This window comes from Brienomyrus brachyistius, chromosome 19, assembly GCF_023856365.1.
Source record: "Brienomyrus brachyistius isolate T26 chromosome 19, BBRACH_0.4, whole genome shotgun sequence".
Taxonomy (NCBI): Eukaryota; Metazoa; Chordata; class Actinopteri; order Osteoglossiformes; family Mormyridae; genus Brienomyrus; species Brienomyrus brachyistius.
This window is the reverse complement of record NC_064551.1, coordinates 2,531,583-2,554,016: the sequence shown is the minus strand read 5'-3', so window position 1 is coordinate 2,554,016 and position 22,434 is coordinate 2,531,583. Positions and strand designations below refer to the sequence as shown.

General features: G+C 47.2%; 1 protein-coding gene across 2 annotated transcripts; it reads left to right on the top strand.

The window, feature by feature from the left end:
• Window positions 1-56: 56 nt before the first annotated feature.
• On the top strand, window positions 57-12,076 carry LOC125714803 (gamma-aminobutyric acid receptor subunit rho-2-like). Of its 2 annotated transcripts, XM_048985793.1 has the most exons (9): window positions 57-819; window positions 2,164-2,267; window positions 7,709-7,776; window positions 8,264-8,487; window positions 8,649-8,731; window positions 9,619-9,759; window positions 10,506-10,658; window positions 10,798-11,006; window positions 11,186-12,076. In XM_048985793.1, exons 1-9 carry the CDS (start codon window positions 710-712, stop codon window positions 11,498-11,500), a joined length of 1,407 nt encoding a protein of 468 aa, XP_048841750.1. In that variant the 5' UTR covers window positions 57-709; the 3' UTR covers window positions 11,501-12,076. The 2 variants fall into 2 exon arrangements, with proteins under 2 accessions (XP_048841750.1, XP_048841751.1); XM_048985794.1 differs by lacking the exon at window positions 7,709-7,776 and having other exon boundaries at window positions 695-2,267.
• Window positions 12,077-22,434: the final 10,358 nt, after the last annotated feature.

Here is a 22,434-nt window from a genome sequence, read left to right as displayed (position 1 = left end):
TACCCATGCATACGCCAGAGTACCTTAAGACGTCTCACAAAATTCATGTATGTTAACGCAAGCACTCAGTGTACAATAGGCAACATACTATCTACACTAACGCATATTTGCAGCTAACGTCCAATGTTCTCCGTAAATCCTACTAGCTGTGGTCATTATCAGCTCATGGGGCCAGCTCCGCACCTTCGTGCAATAAAACTGCACATAACGAATTACGTACGTGTTAGATATTAACTCCCGTAACATGGAGATACTGTCGTGCTGTAGAAGTATTTGCACGAAGGTGTGCAATCCTCCATGAAAGTATTACTGGGATTTACCGCAGCGCTGCAAAGTTTGCCCGTTGAAAGCGCGTAGCTGTACGTAGCGCTGCACGAGCACCTGCACATAGCACTGTAGCAGTAAGAGCGCGCGAGCCGCGCTGCGCCACTGTGCTCCGTCCTGCGCGATCCCGGCGGGCGCCTTGGTCCAAACCCCTGGAAACAGCTGCGCTGCAGCGACCCGATCATAAAAGCAGGAGAAGATGTTGCTTGAAACCTTCTTTGGCGTAGAATGTTTAATATTTCAATAAAACGAAACTTTGCTGCTACGCCGAATCCTCTTTCACTCTCTGATTTGGATGAAAAGATGCTTCAGTCGTCTAACCACTGTGGAGCACAGCTAAATATGGTTTTAAGGCTCGTTCAGTTAGACTAAGTCCGCGCAAACAATGCAATATTTCCCCAGATCGCTGTTTTTAGTGTTGTTCCTGGTACGTGTCTGTCAGAGCCGCCAGGAGAACCGATGGACCGGACAGGCGGAAGTTCACAAGCGGGGCGCGTAAGTACTGCGGACGTGGGATGTCGTTTTATTACTGCCGCACGTTTAACTAAGAAAGCAGGGGGCGCGTCTTTCAATTACACTGTATCGCTTGCACATGAAACGATATTTAATGACAGTGGATTACCTTACATTTAAGAATGTGTTTATTTCGTGTTGCAATACAAGATCAATATATACATTCGCTACCTTTTTCTAATTCTGCAATTATACTGTGATACGGGTATCGACAATGTACATATGATTATCATATACAAAATTTGAGTTCATAAGATACTAATTTGCTTAAAAATATAAAATAACAAACGTAAAATCAGATTAATTTTTAAAATCCTCTTTTTTATGTGTGTATTTAAATGGTTCTGTTGTAATTAATAGTGTAACGTTATTGCCCTATCGCATTAGATCCATTGAATGAACTTCATTCCAGCCACACGAGTCCATGTTGCGCGTAAAACCCGAAGATGTTTCACTCGGGCATTTACAAACGTGGCGCTATGGAGACGTATAAATAGTGTGGGGGGTATGTTTATATTACATTTTGGGGATCAAATGTTCCCCACAATGTAATAAAACGCTGTTGCTTTGAGGTTGTCGGGAATATTTTAAGGTCCCCACAAAGATATGTGAATGCAATCGAAAAACTTAAAATGCCAAAATTCTCGTATTTGGTTTGGTTATTTATGATTAAGGTTAGGGCTGGGTAGGGGTTAAGGTCGTCATGTTGGGATTACAGTTTTCCCCATAGAAATGAATGGAGAGTCCCCACAAAAATATAATTACATACCTGTGTGTGTGTGCGTGCCAGTGTAACATTATATTTGAATACAGTTTGTAGCCTTTCCGCATGAAATATTGTTAGTTATGGAAATTAAATTGTGATGAGATAATTTGGGACTTAAGCATCCCTCAATTTTCAATTGGGACTTGAGGACCGTGCTGGACCCAAGCCGGTGCTGTTTTGTGAGGCAGTATCTGGCACGGCGTTCATGGATATGGGTTCGAGCCCCCTTAATGCTGCTGCCCTGCTTCTTGAGTTGAGGTACTTAAGTTAAATCTAACTGTTGCAAAATTTCCCGCTGTATTTAATGTTTTTTTTCAGTATAAGTTGCTTTGGTTAAAAAGTTTCTGCTTAGCTACTGCGCATATAGGCAAAGTGTTTGTGAAGATCTCTGTAATTAATTCCTTTCCCGAAGATAAGGATGGCCTCTGACACAATAACCGTCTCAAGTAGCTCGCAGAAGCACTAATAGAAGCAAATTCAAATAATCTGCTGTAATATTTTATAGACTTATTTAAAAACGCTTGCATCTGATAGTTAAGCATATTCACGTGTTTCTGCAGCCGATTGTCAAGGTCTGGCGATGCCACTAAAACACGCAAGATAAAGACTGAGCAGCTGCTGCGAATCGACGATCACGATTTTACCATGAGACCGGCGTTTGCAGGTGAGCGGCGGATATAACAAACACACCCATTCGTAACTGAAACCAGAGGTGGAGATTTCAGGTCTGGAGAGTACAAATCCATATTCCGTGACTGGTTCTGTATACTCAGCTGGTTGGTTGAAACAAAACCTTGGTCTGGATTTGTACTCTCTGGACCTGAAATCTCCACCTCTGACTGAAACACATGCAGCTAGTTTGTGTTTTTCTATGTTCTTTTGTTGTAGTAGCCTATATACATTCAACACCGACAATAGCTGACGTAATAAACGTCGTGTTTCACTACGCCTAGAAGTTTCATTCAAATCGGGAAATTCACTGGAACACGGAGCACTCCAGATATCGTAAGCAGTGTAGCAATTGCAGGTATTTGAGTGATTTTTTTTTCAATATTAAGAGTCTCTTAAGTGTTTTAATTGTTTAATAGATTAATAGTCTATCACAGACTATTAACACAGGTGCACAATGAGCAGCTTGGAGACACTAGCTGACCTAACCACAGGGGTCTCACACTCCACACACAGAGCTGAAGCTGTGACTGACCCCCAGAATCCTCTGCTAGTGAGGTTACAGTGTTTATACTCAGATTTGAACCAAATATTCCTTCATTTTCACTTGGGAATAAATAAAGTTTGTTATTTTTTTCCTATTACATGTGAGGCAAATGTATTTATCACTACTTTATGGAAACAAAAGGTGCATTACTGTACTGTGTGTCAAAATTACATAGTCACCTCAAAGACAGCAGGTACCTGTGCAGGGTTCATTAGCAGGATGAGAGTGCACTCAGCCTGTTCCAGAGAGCACAGGGGGCGCCCCAGGGAAGCTGGCGTGTTGTAGGGTTCGGGGCGCGATAGGGGCATGGCTACCTTGGGGGGCCAGCACCTTACAGGGGCCCTCAAATACATAGAATTATATAATGGGTGGGTGGGGGCAAGGGGCATTTTGTCAGGGGGCCAGAATTTCTAGCTATGCCCCTGGGTAGGGCTCACACACACTGAGGGCAATTTAGAGACATCCCTTCACTGCATGTTTTTGGGTTGCGGGAGGGAATCGAACCCCCAACCATGGAGTGTTACTCACCGTCACCCAGCCTCTGAATATGTCTCCCTTAAACAACCTTGAGGTCAAAAATGAATGATTGACCATTATTCCTGGTATTTAGAAACAGGTGTTCTTTAAGCCAATAACAGCGGCGTAAACATACCACAGGTCAGGTCAGGTTGGGGAGTGTGCGCTGATGCAGTGCATTGCCACACCCAGCCCCCGCAAATGGCCATCCATCCTCCGCAGCCAGGTTACGTGGGCGTCCCCTCGGCCTGGTCCAGCCGCTCGGCTCCTCAGCAATGAGGATCCTCCGAACCGGATCACCCTCAGTGATCTCACCCTCACACGTCCGATTCCAAAAGATCTTAGAATATACATCTATCGATCCTGAACGACAGATTGCTTAAAGATCCTGCACCCATAGGTCAAACCTGCCAGCCTGCTTTTTACTCCCACTCTTTATGACTTATTTACTCACGTCCCTTAAAGCAAAATGCTGTCCTTTGAGCATTAGCTGAGTTCCTTTGAACTGGGGCTCATTTATGATACGATCATCTCCTCCCAATTAAAAGAAACCCAACGGCCAGAGGCTGCAGCTTCTTGGATTAGGATGCACAGAGTTCTATCCAGGAACAGACAAACATTCCGATGTCTATTATCTGCTAAGCTGGGACTTTTTTTTCTTTGAAATGGTTGATTCCGCAGTTGCGCTTCGGGCCGATCTGAATTCAACTGGGGTAAAAACAGCTCAGATGCAGGTTTTCTTTAGAGCTTCCTCGCACCCAATTCCGAGGGAAGCGACTTGGCAAAGCACGGCTGACGAAAGCCTGTTATCTGGATGCTCCCGGCCTCTGAGGAGCTGTGAGGAGGCGGCGTCGAGTCTCAGCGCAGTGCCCTCGCTCCCGCACTGGAGTCCGCCCTGCCTGCCGAGGGTCTTTGAAGTTCGTCCCCTGAGTCTTGTAGTCTGCGGTGGCCATTCAAAGAAAAGGAATTTCGTTTTTAATTTTAAAAATGAAACAAACATCCCACTGCTTCTATTTGCATATCTCCCACGAAGCGCATGAAACAATCGTGTCCATGTTTTAAATATTTTTTGATTTCGTAACACTTGGCCGTGCTACAATGCAAATTTGTACATTAATGATTTAAAAACAGTGCTCTTTAAAAGGGATGGAGATATAGGTTGGTTTTTAATCATGTCTGTGTGTCGCGTTAAAATAACATACATTTTCCCCTCCGTTGACAATGGAAACTGTATATCCATCCATTTTCCAAACCACTTATCCTACTGGGTCGCGGGGGGTCCGGAGCCTATCCCGGAAGCAATGGGCACGAGGCAGGCAGGGAACAACCCAGGATGGGGGGCCAGCCCATCGCAGGGCACACTCATACACTATTCACTCTCACATGCACTCCTACGGGCAATTTAGCAACTCCAATTAGCCTCAGCATGTTTTTGGACTGTGGGGGGAAACCGGAGTACCCGGAGGAAACCCCACGACGACATGGGGAGGACATGCAAACTCCACACACATGTGACCCAGGCGGAGACTCGAACCCGGGTCCCAGAGGTGTGAGGCAACAGTGCTACCCACTGCACCACCATGCCGCCCCTTACAGTGCTAACCGCTGCACCACCATGCCGCCCCTTACAGTGCTAACCGCTGCACCACCATGCCGCCCCTTACAGTGCTAACCGCTGCACCACCATGCCGCCCCTTACAGTGCTAACCGCTGCACCACCATGCTGGCGGCTCTTATGGCTCCCCTCTGCATGACCTTTAACCTGAGTTACCACAGTAAATCATTAAGCTGTAGAACAGGTGGAGTTCTGTCCATCTTCCAACCCCTTATCCACTGTAGGACTGTTGTAAGCTGAGTTGGGTAAAGTTGGGTTCTCCCTGTGATTTAAATAGATTTGAGGAAAATGTTGCGCAAGCAGCAATTCTTTTGCAAAAGAGTCTTATTAAATCCATCTTCACTAGTCTGGCATATATGCCACTTACGAAGTTCTGGATGTCCTTTCTAAAGCGTTTAGCTATCTATCCACGTTCCAGCCGCTATCGATGGTCAAGGTCCATGACAGCAGGCCCAGGATGCGATGGTGGCCCATCACGGGCAGTTTAGAGATGCCAGTTATCGCAACATGCAGGAACATGCAGGAACATGCAGGAACATGCAGACTCCCCGGCACGCACACGGAGTGCAGGGCACGTGCGGATCTAACTATGTATGTACGACGTTAACCTTTAAATCTGTCATCTGGGGCAGCAGATCATCATTCTGAAGAGCAAATGCCGGCTTGTCCTTATCGCTCTCTGGTATGTGAGAGAGGATTTATTCTGCTGCTGCGCTGTGAGGGGGACCCCCCCCCCCCCATTAATGCGGAGTGTTTTTCCCTCCCTTATTGGTGTCGCTGCATGTAACGAAGATGGTGAGTTTTTATTTTCAGTTTTTATTTTTATTCTTCCCAATCCCCGACTTTACCGGCCCCCTGGGGGGGGGGGCATCAATCCGGTTTGTTGTTAAAGCAGCACCATGAAAAGGGTGACCAGCTTAGGCCCGACCAGCTGTCAGGTTAGGGCTGAAAATGAAACACATTTTATTTCAAGGAACCTTAACCAGAACCGAATGTAAATTCCCGGTATGTGACATGGATTCTCTTACGCTGTCTGTTCATGCCAGAGAATGTCAGGTAGCACTGGGGTGCTGATATGCTTTTTTTATCGTGTTTGCTTTGCTGTCTGAAGCGCTGAATTGTTGTTGCGGTGATGATGGACCAAACCATTTGGAGTTCGTGTGAGGGGGAGTGGCGTCCTCCCCTGGAGGCGGATTAGAGAGAAAGCCTTTGCTCATTGGCTGGCCGGATTAGACAAACTTTGAACTGATGAGCCTCATGGGCACCGTGTGAACCTGGTGACGTACTGCAGGGTGTTTAGCCAAAGACACGCGGGCGTAGCTATACTCTACATTATCAGATTTCCACGGTTCATCAGTTTACTTTAAATACCTTTGACTAACAAACTAATCTCACAGAGAGATCTGTGCACAGGAAATTATGACTGTATAAACAGCTGGACGGAATGAACCATAGTTGACGCTGCGAGCTCTTGGGTGTTTTATGGCCTGTCGAGCCGAGGTGAGGCCTGGTGGGGGGAGAGGGGGGGGGTGTTCCTGACTGAGCATGACTGGCAGCATATGACCCCAGTTACCGGGAGGGGGGGCTGCGCAGTGGGCTTAGAGCTGGGAGTAAATACCCTCAATGCCAGGTAACAGGTTACTGCGATGATGGATTCGCTCCTGCCCCTGCGTGACCTTTGTGTGCCCTGACTTCTTGCAGCTGAACCCACAGTTAGGTTAGTGCACAGTGCTGTATATATATATGATATGTACAGTTTTATATTGTTTTTGGAATGTGTTTGCTGAGGGTGACCTCCTTTATTTATAAAGTAATTATAATTTTAAGTGAAATTATAATTCCCCAAATACTGCTGTATGTACGAAGCCTAGTTAGAAGGCTGGCAGCAATGAACAATCATGCAATACTGTCCCCCGGGACAAGGGCACCAGACAGGAGGCGCTGAAAGGGAATGAGGGTTTCCATTTACAAACTGGATTATGCCATAATTACTTTGCAGTCAGGCACATTACAGGGTTATTCAAAAGTGACTTCAGTGAGCAGCGTTAGATGTCAGCAGTTTTCAGCGCTTTTACACTGGTACAGTGTACACTGGCAAACAGGAAGCAGCCGATACTCAAGCCGTACTGTGATTAGACAATGGCTACAGTGCGGTTCCAGCTCGCTTCGGTTTTCGACTGCGGAAGGGTCGTCTTGGTAAAGGCGTTGCTGGGATTTGAGAGAGACAGTGATGTAAAACCGAAGACATGCTTATTTACTGTTCACACGACGTACATCATGATTTGCAATGTCGTAATATCCGCTAGCGAACAGAATTAGCATTCGCTTGCATAAATTTCCATTACGAATCCACTCCATTTAGCTATTCCGTAATGCTTTTTTTTAGGTAGGAGGTTGGAAATTTCGAAGTTCCAAGTCACTGGGAATGCATCAATATCCCAAACGGATCACATACTTTAAAATGGGAAATTGGCAGTTCGCGGTACGGTTTGGGTGCCGGCTGGTTTTAAAGCGCCTTTTGCGTCCTGCTCTGGCCTCGTCAGAGCTGTTTCCAGCCTTCAGTAGCTCTGCCTTCCAACACTTGGCCATGAGGATGCCTCGAGACTGATCTTCAGCTGAAATCATTATCAGTGTCATTATAGTCGTTATGTCCTGTAGCTCATGCCCCTAGTAATGGGAACGCTGGTGCTCGCTTCTGGCCTGGTGCTGAGAACTTGATCGCCTGGGGAAACGCGATGGCCGGATGTCTCCCTTGCAGGACCGGCAGTCCCCGTGGGGGTGGACGTTCAGGTAGAGAGCCTGGACAGCATCTCCGAAGTGGACATGGTGAGGGTCTCTCTTGCACTCACTTTCACGCTTGTGTGGATTATTTATTCTAGTCATTTAATTAAGAATTGTACTAATATTATTTTAATGATTCCCCCAAATCCGCCATCATACTTAATATTATCAATCTCCTTTTTTGGGATAGATAGGGGGAATCGTCATTCTATTTTAGCAATTTAAACCACACAGTTTTAAAAGTCCTTTGATCAGTACACCCTTCCATGACCAGATGTTGTCGCATGCGAGCATGATGGACTTTGGTTCCGCTGCTGTTCTTCTTGCACTTGCACAGTTCCCCGGTAAACAGCACCACAATCTCCAGCACACAGTGTGTCAGGGAACGTCCGCTTTGACAGCAGTGAGCTCAGCCTCCTCAGCATTCATGTTGTTTGCAACATTCCTGGAGTGCATTGGTGGAATTTATATTTAACAAAGTGAAGAATGAAACCTGCATGAATGCCCCAGTCCTGTTTACTTTGACACGCAGGACTTCACCATGACCCTGTACCTGCGGCACTACTGGAAAGACGAGCGGCTGGCCTTTCCCAGCACCAACAACAAGAGTATGACATTTGATAGCCGACTGGTGAAGAAAATCTGGGTGCCCGATGTCTTTTTTGTTCACTCTAAGAGGTCCTTCATCCATGATACCACCACAGACAACATCATGCTCAGGGTGTTTCCTGATGGACACGTACTGTACAGTGTGAGGTAAACAAGCTTTTCCCTTAGCTGTTGCATGCAAGTACCCAATGAGAAGACCATCCAAATAGGACAATGGCATAACTTTGTAAACTTAATAAACCGTTCTTTCTTGAAGGTTCTGACAAAGCTGTGATATTTTGACTTCTTTGTCATCTATCCTTGACTAGGGTCACTGTGACAGCTGCGTGCAACATGGATTTCAGTCGCTTCCCACTGGATTCACAGACATGCACCTTGGAGCTGGAGAGCTGTGAGTACTGACACCATTAGACGAGTGTGAGCTGGAGAGCTGTGAGTACTGACACCGTTAGACGAGTGTGAGCTGGAGAGCTGTGAGTACCCACAGCATTAGATGAGTGTGAGATGGAGAGCTGTGAGTACTGACACCGTTAGACGAGTGTGAGCTGGAGAGCTGTGAGTACTCACACCGTTAGACGAGTGTGAGATGGAGAGCTGTGAGTACCCACAGCATTAGACGAGTGTGAGATGGAGAGCTGTGAGTACCCACACCGTTAGACGAGTGTGAGCTGGAGAGCTGTGAGTACTGACACCGTTAGACGAGTGTGAGCTGGAGAGCTGTGAGTACTCACACCGTTAGACGAGTGTGAGATGGAGAGCTGTGAGTACCCACAGCATTAGACGAGTGTGAGATGGAGAGCTGTGAGTACCCACACCGTTAGACGAGTGTGAGCTGGAGAGCTGTGAGTACTGACACCGTTAGACGAGTGTGAGCTGGAGAGCTGTGAGTACTCACACCGTTAGACGAGTGTGAGATGGAGAGCTGTGAGTACCCACAGCATTAGACGAGTGTGAGATGGAGAGCTGTGAGTACTGACACCATTAGACGAGTGTGAGCTGGAGAGCTGTGAGTACTGACACCGTTAGACGAGTGTGAGATGGAGAGCTGTGAGTACCCACAGCATTAGATGAGTGTGAGATGGAGAGCTGTGAGTACTGACACCGTTAGACGAGTGTGAGCTGGAGAGCTGTGAGTACTCACACCGTTAGACGAGTGTGAGATGGAGAGCTGTGAGTACCCACAGCATTAGACGAGTGTGAGATGGAGAGCTGTGAGTACCCACACCGTTAGACGAGTGTGAGCTGGGCTGTCCGAGGGCTGATTCTGACCATCTGCAGATGCCTACACTGACGAGGACCTCATGCTCTACTGGAAGAGTGGTGATGACTCCCTGAGCACCGATGACAGGATCTCTTTGTCTCAATTCCTTATTCAGAAGTTTCACACCACCTCCAGGCTCGCTTTCTATAGCAGCACAGGTATGGCTGACAAGTGCTACTCAGGTATACGGTACCGGTTAAAAGTTTGAACAGACCTACTGAAAATCATTTGTTTTTCAATAAGATAATGACCCTATGTTCACTTTGAAAGTACCGTATCATCTTGTGTACAAGGAAAGAGGTAGAGTTCTGTGACAGATGACCGGTCCCCCACAATTCCCCCACCTAAACCCTGCATAGCTGGTGTGGGATGAGTTGGATTGAGGACTAAGAGCAGGGTAGCCAACTAGTGGCCAGAACTTGTGGAAACTCCTTCAGGACTATTGAAGAAGCGTTCCAGGTGGCTACATCTGGAAGCTGGTTGAAAGGATGGCACGAGTCGGCAATGCTGACATCGAAGCAAAAGGGGACTATTTTTAAGCCTAAAATTTGAGAAAAATTTGACATGTTGAGCCACTTCTCTTGGTCATTGTAATGTATTACTTCATTACCTTGAGACCTTTTACTGTAATGTGAATAACATTAGCTAAAATAGAGAAAAATGCATTGAAAGCAAGTGTGTCCAGACTTTTGACTAGCACTGTACATGGTTTGACTCTCACTTGTTTTACATTTGGTAGTTACAGTAAATTGAATGAATACGGGGCTCCGTCACGTTACATGCTGGAGCTGTAGACATGGTCTCCACCCTTCAGCACAAGGGTTATTTCTCATTTTGGCCCCATCTCTGCGAGCACCTGTTCTTCCTGCCTTGATCTGACCACTTCTCCTGCTGCTCCTTGCAGGCTGGTACAATCGGCTGTACATCAGCTTCACCCTGCGTCGCCACATCTTCTTCTTCCTGCTGCAGACCTACTTCCCAGCCACGCTGATGGTCATGCTCTCCTGGGTGTCCTTCTGGATCGACCGCCTGGCCGTCCCTGCCAGGGTCTCCCTCGGTGAGCCCCTGGACCCACTTAGTCGGCAGAACCTGGGACCTCCTTCAGTGGGATCTTCAGTTATAGTGCCATCATGGGGTTGGCAGAAGGGAAGGGGCTTGTGCTAACTCAAGGTGTTTGTGTTCTCGGGTAATATCAGGCATCACCACGGTGCTCACCATGTCCACCATCATCACCGGAGTCAACGCCTCCATGCCGAAGGTCTCCTACATCAAAGCCGTCGACATTTACCTGTGGGTCAGCTTCGTCTTCGTCTTCCTGTCCGTTCTGGAGTACGCTGCAGTGAACTACCTGACCACCGTGCAGAATGGGAGAGAACAGAAGCTTCGGGCAAAGGCCAAAGAGCAGGTAGAAACATCCTTGATTTCCTTCCCCCTGTACCATTCCGTAGGCACCATGTAACCCATTGCTTTTGCGTATAGTGACTGTCATACGAACAAAATGTCTTAGCGTCACTGCATAGTGAATTCCAACAACATGGAAACTGACTCGAGTCAGGTGATGTGATGCCTCACCTCGTCTCACAGTCCCTGCCCTGCACCTGTGGCCTGTCCCACGCTCGGACCATAATGCTGGACGGGACGTACAGTGAGGTGGACACCAGCAGCCTGGCCAGCTACACGCAGCCTCCCGTCGTGCCCGATGAGGTGCCGGACAAACAGGAGTGCATGGTGGTGCACCTATCTGTCGACAGAGAGTCAACAACGACTGCGGCCAAGAAGAAGGACCAGCGGGGTCTCAGCCTCCTCCAGCACAGCCACGCCATCGACACCTACTCCCGCATGGTCTTCCCAGGGGCCTACATCATCTTTAACCTCATCTACTGGTCCATTTACTGCTGAGCTCAGACCCGGCTGGGAGACGTATCTGGATACACAGCACACCTCAATGGGAAATCCTGCAGTGACAGAACTTACGGAGAGTCATATGGTTCTTGTTGGGCCATCCTGGATTGTCACCATTAGGTACAGCCAATGGCATCCATTCATCAGTAAGAATAGTGAGAATACTGACGACTATATTGATAATGTGTGAACTGTTTCAGATCCTCGCACTGGTCCTACATACAGTGTGTGATGAGTCAGGCCACTTTCATCATCTTGCCATCAGTATCAGTCATTTTCTTAGGTTTGGCTTGACATCCGCACATTATAACTACTCATACATGTTATGCCATCGCCGTCCTGGCTGAGCAATGGGACCAAGATTTAAACTCTCTGCAATACAGGAAAACATTTCAAATGTGAGCATAAACAAACAACCTCTTAGGCATTTGTTCCACTCTCCGACAATGTGAATTGAAGTTTGCATACTTTATACAGAACTCATTTAATCAAAGATTCACTGCCATTGAAGTATTTTAATTATTTTGTGTTTATGTGTTTTATTATTTAATACACCATTATACCGTGACACTAGACAGACTGTATTGGATCAAAATTTTTTGTTTATATAACTCATAAGCTGTTTATTTCAGAAAAATATGAAGGCTGTTTCTCAGAATTTCACGCAGCGGGGGCTCAAGACTCCAGCATCTTTGAAGTTTAATTAGTTCTGAAGATGAAATGTCAAAAATGTAAATATTATCTACTGTTTACTCCTAAATCCGATCATTGGAGCGACCTGGAGCTGTTTAGTCAGCTCCAATAAATATGAAAATAATCAAATATTTTTGGCATTTTTTCGCTGTTTCAATTTATATATTCAACTCCAATATATGAAAATGTTGTTGAGTATAACAGTCACTGTGTGTTTATGTTACAGCCCTAACTGCATCTATAAATTCAGGCTTTATGTAACTGAAAAATATTGTCAGCAGGTTCCACTTCCCAGAACTGAAGTGATTGAACTGAATTTTGCTGAACTGGGATTTTTACAGAAATGGGATGATATGACGGAAAAACACCCCAAAACCAGCTTTTGTTTTGATAAGCACTGAGCCGTGAAATCTGGAGTTGGCTGTTTGGGAAGCTGCACACTAGCCATGGTACAATCAGAGACCCCAGAGATAGACCCCGTCACGGTCTTGCTGAGTGACTTTGCTTTGTCTGCGGTTTTGGCCCTGCCAACCTGTCAGTGACCATCCTTCTCGCAGCAGAGGTGTGATTACTGGTTCTCGATGGGCCTGAATGTGTTCCTGTTCTGTTAAGATATGGAGCACAGAGCTTTTCGAGGAAACATACTTTTTTGTACGCAGTGGGACCCAGCGTCCTTTGAGGTGCGTTTAGATGACGAATCCTGCATCCACATGCATGGACACACATCGAATCCAGGCGCCCCTCTCTGTCCCAACCCTGTCCCTGTCCAAATTTTCCAAGAGACAGCTTTCCATCAGGACCTTTCCTAAACCAGTTAATCAAGTCGTGTCAAAACATGAGTCACTTAAAGAGCTGGGAAGTTTACTTTTAATTTGCATTGTAATTGTTGTTGTGGTCAGTTCTCTGCTTACAGGCAAACCCTGCAGCTGAAAGCGAAGCTCTAACCCCAGAGAGCCTCTTCAGGGCTGCATCACTGTGGAGTTCAGGCCCCTATCTGCCTGGCTGCCTGCCTGTCCTCTGCTATGCTGACACTGCACATGGAATCGGCTGGAGGAGCTGATGTGTCATCTAAAAGTTAGGTATGACTTAAGTCCCATGATCAGCAACCAAATGGCAGTAAAAAATACTATCAAACGACGTAACTAGTAATAATTATCCAGAGTAAAGAGGAAGTTACTACTAAGTTACTACTGTGTATAAGCAGTAGTCCTGAACATAAAAGTAACTACTGTGCAAAAGTCTGAGGCAGTCAAAGGACTACTGCAGCTCCCTAATGGCTGGTCTTTCATTGAAGGCGTCAAGGTCACTTCAGCTGATCCAAAATGCAGCTGCCAGACTCCTCTTTAATGTTCCTAGATTCTCGCACATCACACCTCTTCTACGGAACCTGCCCTGGCTCCCTATGGCTGCCCACATAGTGCTGGTGAGCACTTGTAAATAGCCCAAGGTGTATCTATTGTTGGTGTTAATACTTGTGTTATACACTATATTGCCAAAAGTATTGGGACACCTGCCTTTACACACACATGAACTTTAATGACGTCCGATTCTTCATACATAGGCTTTAATATGGAGTTGGCCACCCTTTGCAGCTATAACAGTGCTGTGTTAGGGGTGGCCCATGTAACCCACTTTATACTTCAACTCTCCTCTCTCTTGGGATCATTTCTTTTTCCATTTGACCCAGCTGTAAATTCCAACAAACCGCTAAATTAATATTTTATCGTTTGTAATTTCGTTTATAAAGAGGGGGTGCGTGCTCAACACGTAAACCAACGGCAGTCTCTGAGTGTGAGTGATTTTGAGGGACCGAGGACCCTCAGTCACCCAGGGACACAAATCCTAACCCGAACTTCATAAAAACAGCCCCTTGCTTGGAGTGATGGGGAAGGAGGCTGTCCCTTGAGACACTGTAACTGCGGCCCGCCGATTTAACACAACAGGCCGATGCAGTGAGCTTCCAATGGAATGTCCTCCGACCCCACAGATGGAGAGAAAGCCTGGGCAGCCATTTACTCCCTTAAAATATCCCCCGTTCCCTGTTCTTTCACCATCTCTCTCACTAAGTGTTGATATTTCTATGACTTCTTTTATTTTGTTCCAGTGAACAATGTAATTAATACATTATTTGTATCTCCGTGTGCTCAGGAGACCGAGATTTCAACGATTTATTCCACCCGGTTGTCTGACTGTGGCCACACGAGGGCGCCCTTACTCTCCAATTCACGTGGCGTCAGGTCCACCGCCGGTCGATGAGGACGGAGCATGCAGGACAGAATATTATACACACAGGGCAGGTCTTAGAGCAGCAGCCTCAACTCCAACACATAGAGACAGGTGCTACGTGTGTGTGAATCCTTTGTTTTCCAAGATAGGGAAAAAAAAGATATATATATACGAAATACAGGCCACGCCCCCTTAGGGTGGCGAGTGGCGCTGGAGGCTAAGCCTTTGTATCTGTGATTAGAAGGTTGCTGGTTCAAGCCCAGCCTTGGCCGAATTATCACAGAGCAAGGGCCTTATCTCTATCACATAGAGATGTGTGTGAATCCTTTATTTGGCAAGATAGGGAATAAAAAGACATATATACGAAATACAGGCCACTCCCACAGGGATGGCGAGTGGCGCTGCAGGCTAAGCCTCTGTATCAGTGATCAGAAGGTTGTTGGTTCAAGGCCAGCCTTAGCCAGAAAGTCACAGGGCATTTTTTTTTTTTTTGCCAAAATTTTTTTTTGAAAAATGGACTGGGGTGTGGCTAATCCTCTGTGCTTGTGATCAAGTCAGTGTGTTCGAGCCTGCCCTCAGCACAATAGTTACAGGGCAGGCCCTCGAGCACACTGACTGATCCTGCAGTGTGATCTCTCTCTCACTCCACACTCACCACACACACACACACACACCACTCACTCCTCCACACGCCACACACCACAGGGTCAGTCAGTGCTTTCAAGGGTCTGCCCAGCAACCACCCTGCTGAGGGCGGGCTTGAACCACCAACCTCAACCTTCTGATCACAAGCACAGCGACTTAACCCAGTGAGCCACTCACCAGTCCCATTCAGCCCTGCTCTGAATTTAACTTTTGACTCTCAAACACGTACGGGTCAGAGCAAATCCAGTTTACGGATCTGTGGCGATTTCTGAACAACTATTTATCCGGATCCAGTTCAGCCTCAACTTGCTATCTGGCCCCTCAGAATTGGGACACCTGCCTCTACACACACATGAACTTTAATGACATCCCATTCTTAATACATAGGCTTTAATATGGAGTTGGCCCACCCTTTGCAGATATAACAGCTTCAACTCTACTGGGAAGGCTGTTCACAAGGATTAGGAGTCTGCTTGTGGGAATTTTTCATCATTCTTCCAGGAGAGCATTTGTGAGGTCAGGCACTGATGTTGGACGTGAAGGCCTGGCTCGCAGTCTCCACACTGACTCATCCCAAAGGTCACAGGCCACGCCCCCTGGGGTGGCGAGTGGCGCTGCAGGCTAAGCCTTTGTATCTGTGATTAGAAGGTTGCTGGTTCAAGCCCAGCCTTGGCCGAATAATCACAGAGCAAGGGCCTTATCTCTAACACATAGAGACAGGTGCTACGTGTGTGTGAATCCTTTGTTTGCCAAGATAGGGAAAAAAAAGATATATATATACGAAATACAGGCCACGCCCCTTAGGGTGGCGAGTGGCGCTGGAGGCTAAGCCTTTGTATCTGTGATTAGAAGGTTGCTGGTTCAAGCCCAGCCTTGGCCGAATTATCACAGAGCAAGGGCCTTATCTCTAACACATAGAGATGTGTGTGAATCCTTTATTTGGCAAGATAGGGAAAAAAAGACATATATACGAAATACAGGCCACACCCCTTAGGTTGGCGAGTGGCGCTGGAGGCTAAGCCTTTGTATCTGTGATTAGAAGGTTGCTGGTTCAAGCCCAGCCTTGGCCGAATTATCACAGAGCAAGGGCCTTATCTCTATCACATAGAGATGTGTGTGAATCCTTTATTTGGCAAGATAGGGAAAAAAAGACATATATACGAAATACAGGCCACACCCCTTAGGTTGGCGAGTGGCGCTGGAGGCTAAGCCTTTGTATCTGTGATTAGAAGGTTGCTGGTTCAAGCCCAGCCTTGGCCGAATTATCACAGAGCAAGGGCCTTATCTCTATCACATAGAGATGTGTGTGAATCCTTTATTTGGCAAGATAGGGAAAAAAAGACATATATACGAAATACAGGCCACGCCCCTTAGGGTAGCGAGTGGCGCTGCAGGCTAAGCCTCTGTATCTGTGATCAGAAAGTCGCTGGTTCAAGCCCAGCCTTGGCCAAATAGTCGCAGCGCACATCCTAGAGCATGGGCCTCAACTCCAACACGTACAGACAGGTACTACGTGTGTGTGAATCCTTTGTTTGCCAAGATAGGGAATAAAAAGACATATATACGAAATACAGTCCACTCCCACAGGGATGGCGAGTGGCGCTGCAGGCTAAGCCTCTGTATCAGTGATCAGAAGGTTGTTGGTTCAAGGCCAGCCTTAGCCAGAAAGTCACAGGGCATTTTATTTTTTTTTGCCAAAATATTTTTTTGAAAAATGGACTGGGGTGTGGCTAATCCTCTGTGCTTGTGATCAAGTCAGTGTGTTCGAGCCTGCCCTCAGCACAATAGTTACAGGGCAGGCCCTCGAGCACACTGACTGATCCTGCAGTGTGATCTCTCTCTCACTCCACACTCACCACACACACACACACACACACACACCACTCACTCCTCCACACGCCACACACCACAGGGTCAGTCAGTGCTTTCAAGGGTCTGCCCAGCAACCACCCTGCTGAGGGCGGGCTCGAACCACCAACCTCAACCTTCTGATCACAAGCACAGCGACTTAACCCAGTGAGCCACTCACCAGTCCCATTCAGCCCTGCTCTGAATTTAACTTTTGACTCTCAAACACGTACGGGTCAGAGCAAATCCAGTTTACGGATCTGTGGCGATTTCTGAACAACTATTTATCCGGATCCAGTTCAGCCTCAACTTGCTATCTGGCCCCTCAGAATTGGGACACCTGCCTCTACACACACATGAACTTTAATGACATCCCATTCTTAATACATAGGCTTTAATATGGAGTTGGCCCACCCTTTGCAGATATAACAGCTTCAACTCTACTGGGAAGGCTGTTCACAAGGATTAGGAGTCTGCTTGTGGGAATTTTTCATCATTCTTCCAGGAGAGCATTTGTGAGGTCAGGCACTGATGTTGGACGTGAAGGCCTGGCTCGCAGTCTCCACACTGACTCATCCCAAAGGTCACAGGCCACGCCCCCTGGGGTGGCGAGTGGCGCTGCAGGCTAAGCCTTTGTATCTGTGATTAGAAGGTTGCTGGTTCAAGCCCAGCCTTGGCCGAATAATCACAGAGCAAGGGCCTTATCTCTAACACATAGAGACAGGTGCTACGTGTGTGTGAATCCTTTGTTTGCCAAGATAGGGAAAAAAAAGATATATATATACGAAATACAGGCCACGCCCCTTAGGGTGGCGAGTGGCGCTGGAGGCTAAGCCTCTGTATCTGTGATTAGAAGGTTGCTGGTTCAAGCCCAGCCTTGGCCGAATTATCACAGAGCAAGGGCCTTATCTCTAACACATAGAGATGTGTGTGAATCCTTTATTTGGCAAGATAGGGAAAAAAAGACATATATACGAAATACAGGCCACGCCCCTTAGCTTGGCGAGTGGCGCTGGAGGCTAAGCCTCTGTATCTGTGATTAGAAGGTTGCTGGTTCAAGCCCAGCCTTGGCCGAATTATCACAGAGCAAGGGCCTTATCTCTATCACATAGAGATGTGTGTGAATCCTTTATTTGGCAAGATAGGGAAAAAAAGACATATATACGAAATACAGGCCACACCCCTTAGGTTGGCGAGTGGCGCTGGAGGCTAAGGCTTTGTATCTGTGATTAGAAGGTTGCTGGTTCAAGCCCAGCCTTGGCCGAATTATCACAGAGCAAGGGCCTTATCTCTAACACATAGAGATGTGTGTGAATCCTTTATTTGGCAAGATAGGGAAAAAAAGACATATATACGAAATACAGGCCACACCCCTTAGGTTGGCGAGTGGCGCTGGAGGCTAAGCCTCTGTATCTGTGATTAGAAGGTTGCTGGTTCAAGCCCAGCCTTGGCCGAATTATCACAGAGCAAGGGCCTTATCTCTATCACATAGAGATGTGTGTGAATCCTTTATTTGGCAAGATAGGGAAAAAAAGACATATATACGAAATACAGGCCACGCCCCTTAGGGTAGCGAGTGGCGCTGCAGGCTAAGCCTCTGTATCTGTGATCAGAAAGTCGCTGGTTCAAGCCCAGCCTTGGCCAAATAGTCGCAGCGCACATCCTAGAGCATGGGCCTCAACTCCAACACGTACAGACAGGTACTACGTGTGTGTGAATCCTTTGTTTGCCAAGATAGGGAATAAAAAGACATATATACGAAATACAGGCCACTCCCACAGGGATGGCGAGTGGCGCTGCAGGCTAAGCCTCTGTATCAGTGATCAGAAGGTTGTTGGTTCAAGGCCAGCCTTAGCCAGAAAGTCACAGGGCATTTTTTTTTTTTTTGCCAAAATATTTTTTTGAAAAATGGACTGGGGTGTGGCTAATCCTCTGTGCTTGTGATCAAGTCAGTGTGTTCGAGCCTGCCCTCAGCACAATAGTTACAGGGCAGGCCCTCGAGCACACTGACTGATCCTGCAGTGTGATCTCTCTCTCACTCCACACTCACACACACACCACTCACTCCTCCACACGCCACACGGTCAGTCAGTGCTTTCAAGGGTCTGCCCAGCAACCACCCTGCTGAGGGCGGGCTCGAACCACCAACCTCAACCTTCTGATCACAAGCACAGCGACTTAACCCAGTGAGCCACTCACCAGTCCCATTCAGCCCTGCTCTGAATTTAACTTTTGACTCTCAAACACGTACGGGTCAGAGCAAATCCAGTTTACGGATCTGTGGCGATTTCTGAACAACTATTTATCCGGATCCAGTTCAGCCTCAACTTGCTATCTGGCCCCTCAGAATTGGGACACCTGCCTCTACACACACATGAACTTTAATGACATCCCATTCTTAATACATAGGCTTTAATATGGAGTTGGCCCACCCTTTGCAGATATAACAGCTTCAACTCTACTGGGAAGGCTGTTCACAAGGATTAGGAGTCTGCTTGTGGGAATTTTTCATCATTCTTCCAGGAGAGCATTTGTGAGGTCAGGCACTGATGTTGGACGTGAAGGCCTGGCTCGCAGTCTCCACACTGACTCATCCCAAAGGTCACAGGCCACGCCCCCTGGGGTGGCGAGTGGCGCTGCAGGCTAAGCCTTTGTATCTGTGATTAGAAGGTTGCTGGTTCAAGCCCAGCCTTGGCCGAATAATCACAGAGCAAGGGCCTTATCTCTAACACATAGAGACAGGTGCTACGTGTGTGCGAATCCTTTGTTTGCCAAGATAGGGAAAAAAAAGATATATATATACGAAATACAGGCCACGCCCCTTAGGGTGGCGAGTGGCGCTGGAGGCTAAGCCTCTGTATCTGTGATTAGAAGGTTGCTGGTTCAAGCCCAGCCTTGGCCGAATTATCACAGAGCAAGGGCCTTATCTCTAACACATAGAGATGTGTGTGAATCCTTTATTTGGCAAGATAGGGAAAAAAAGACATATATACGAAATACAGGCCACGCCCCTTAGCTTGGCGAGTGGCGCTGGAGGCTAAGCCTCTGTATCTGTGATTAGAAGGTTGCTGGTTCAAGCCCAGCCTTGGCCGAATTATCACAGAGCAAGGGCCTTATCTCTAACACATAGAGATGTGTGTGAATCCTTTATTTGGCAAGATAGGGAAAAAAAGACATATATACGAAATACAGGCCACACCCCTTAGGTTGGCGAGTGGCGCTGGAGGCTAAGCCTCTGTATCTGTGATTAGAAGGTTGCTGGTTCAAGCCCAGCCTTGGCCGAATTATCACAGAGCAAGGGCCTTATCTCTATCACATAGAGATGTGTGTGAATCCTTTATTTGGCAAGATAGGGAAAAAAAGACATATATACGAAATACAGGCCACGCCCCTTAGGGTAGCGAGTGGCGCTGCAGGCTAAGCCTCTGTATCTGTGATCAGAAAGTCGCTGGTTCAAGCCCAGCCTTGGCCAAATAGTCGCAGCGCACATCCTAGAGCATGGGCCTCAACTCCAACACGTACAGACAGGTACTACGTGTGTGTGAATCCTTTGTTTGCCAAGATAGGGAATAAAAAGACATATATACGAAATACAGGCCACTCCCACAGGGATGGCGAGTGGCGCTGCAGGCTAAGCCTCTGTATCAGTGATCAGAAGGTTGTTGGTTCAAGGCCAGCCTTAGCCAGAAAGTCACAGGGCATTTTTTTTTTTTTGCCAAAATATTTTTTTGAAAAATGGACTGGGGTGTGGCTAATCCTCTGTGCTTGTGATCAAGTCAGTGTGTTCGAGCCTGCCCTCAGCACAATAGTTACAGGGCAGGCCCTCGAGCACACTGACTGATCCTGCAGTGTGATCTCTCTCTCACTCCACACTCACCACACACACACACACACACACACACACACACACACACACACCACACACCACAGGGTCAGTCAGTGCTTTCAAGGGTCTGCCCAGCAACCACCCTGCTGAGGGCGGGCTCGAACCACCAACCTCAACCTTCTGATCACAAGCACAGCGACTTAACCCAGTGAGCCACTCACCAGTCCCATTCAGCCCTGCTCTGAATTTAACTTTTGACTCTCAAACACGTACGGGTCAGAGCAAATCCAGTTTACGGATCTGTGGCGATTTCTGAACAACTATTTATCCGGATCCAGTTCAGCCTCAACTTGCTATCTGGCCCCTCAGAATTGGGACACCTGCCTCTACACACACATGAACTTTAATGACATCCCATTCTTAATACATAGGCTTTAATATGGAGTTGGCCCACCCTTTGCAGATATAACAGCTTCAACTCTACTGGGAAGGCTGTTCACAAGGATTAGGAGTCTGCTTGTGGGAATTTTTCATCATTCTTCCAGGAGAGCATTTGTGAGGTCAGGCACTGATGTTGGACGTGAAGGCCTGGCTCGCAGTCTCCACACTGACTCATCCCAAAGGTCACAGGCCACGCCCCCTGGGGTGGCGAGTGGCGCTGCAGGCTAAGCCTTTGTATCTGTGATTAGAAGGTTGCTGGTTCAAGCCCAGCCTTGGCCGAATAATCACAGAGCAAGGGCCTTATCTCTAACACATAGAGACAGGTGCTACGTGTGTGTGAATCCTTTGTTTGCCAAGATAGGGAAAAAAAAGATATATATATACGAAATACAGGCCATGCCCCTTAGGGTGGCGAGTGGCGCTGGAGGCTAAGCCTCTGTATCTGTGATTAGAAGGTTGCTGGTTCAAGCTCAGCCTTGGCCGAATTATCACAGAGCAAGGGCCTTATCTCTAACACATAGAGATGTGTGTGAATCCTTTATTTGGCAAGATAGGGAAAAAAAGACATATATACGAAATACAGGCCACACCCCTTAGGTTGGCGAGTGGCGCTGGAGGCTAAGCCTCTGTATCTGTGATTAGAAGGTTGCTGGTTCAAGCCCAGCCTTGGCCGAATTATCACAGAGCAAGGGCCTTATCTCTAACACATAGAGATGTGTGTGAATCCTTTATTTGGCAAGATAGGGAAAAAAAGACATATATACGAAATACAGGCCACACCCCTTAGGTTGGCGAGTGGCGCTGGAGGCTAAGCCTCTGTATCTGTGATTAGAAGGTTGCTGGTTCAAGCCCAGCCTTGGCCGAATTATCACAGAGCAAGGGCCTTATCTCTATCACATAGAGATGTGTGTGAATCCTTTATTTGGCAAGATAGGGAAAAAAAGACATATATACGAAATACAGGCCACGCCCCTTAGGGTAGCGAGTGGCGCTGCAGGCTAAGCCTCTGTATCTGTGATCAGAAAGTCGCTGGTTCAAGCCCAGCCTTGGCCAAATAGTCGCAGCGCACATCCTAGAGCATGGGCCTCAACTCCAACACGTACAGACAGGTGCTACGTGTGTGTGAATCCTTTGTTTGCCAAGATAGGGAATAAAAAGACATATATACGAAATACAGGCCACTCCCACAGGGATGGCGAGTGCCGCTGCAGGCTAAGCCTCTGTATCAGTGATCAGAAGGTTGTTGGTTCAA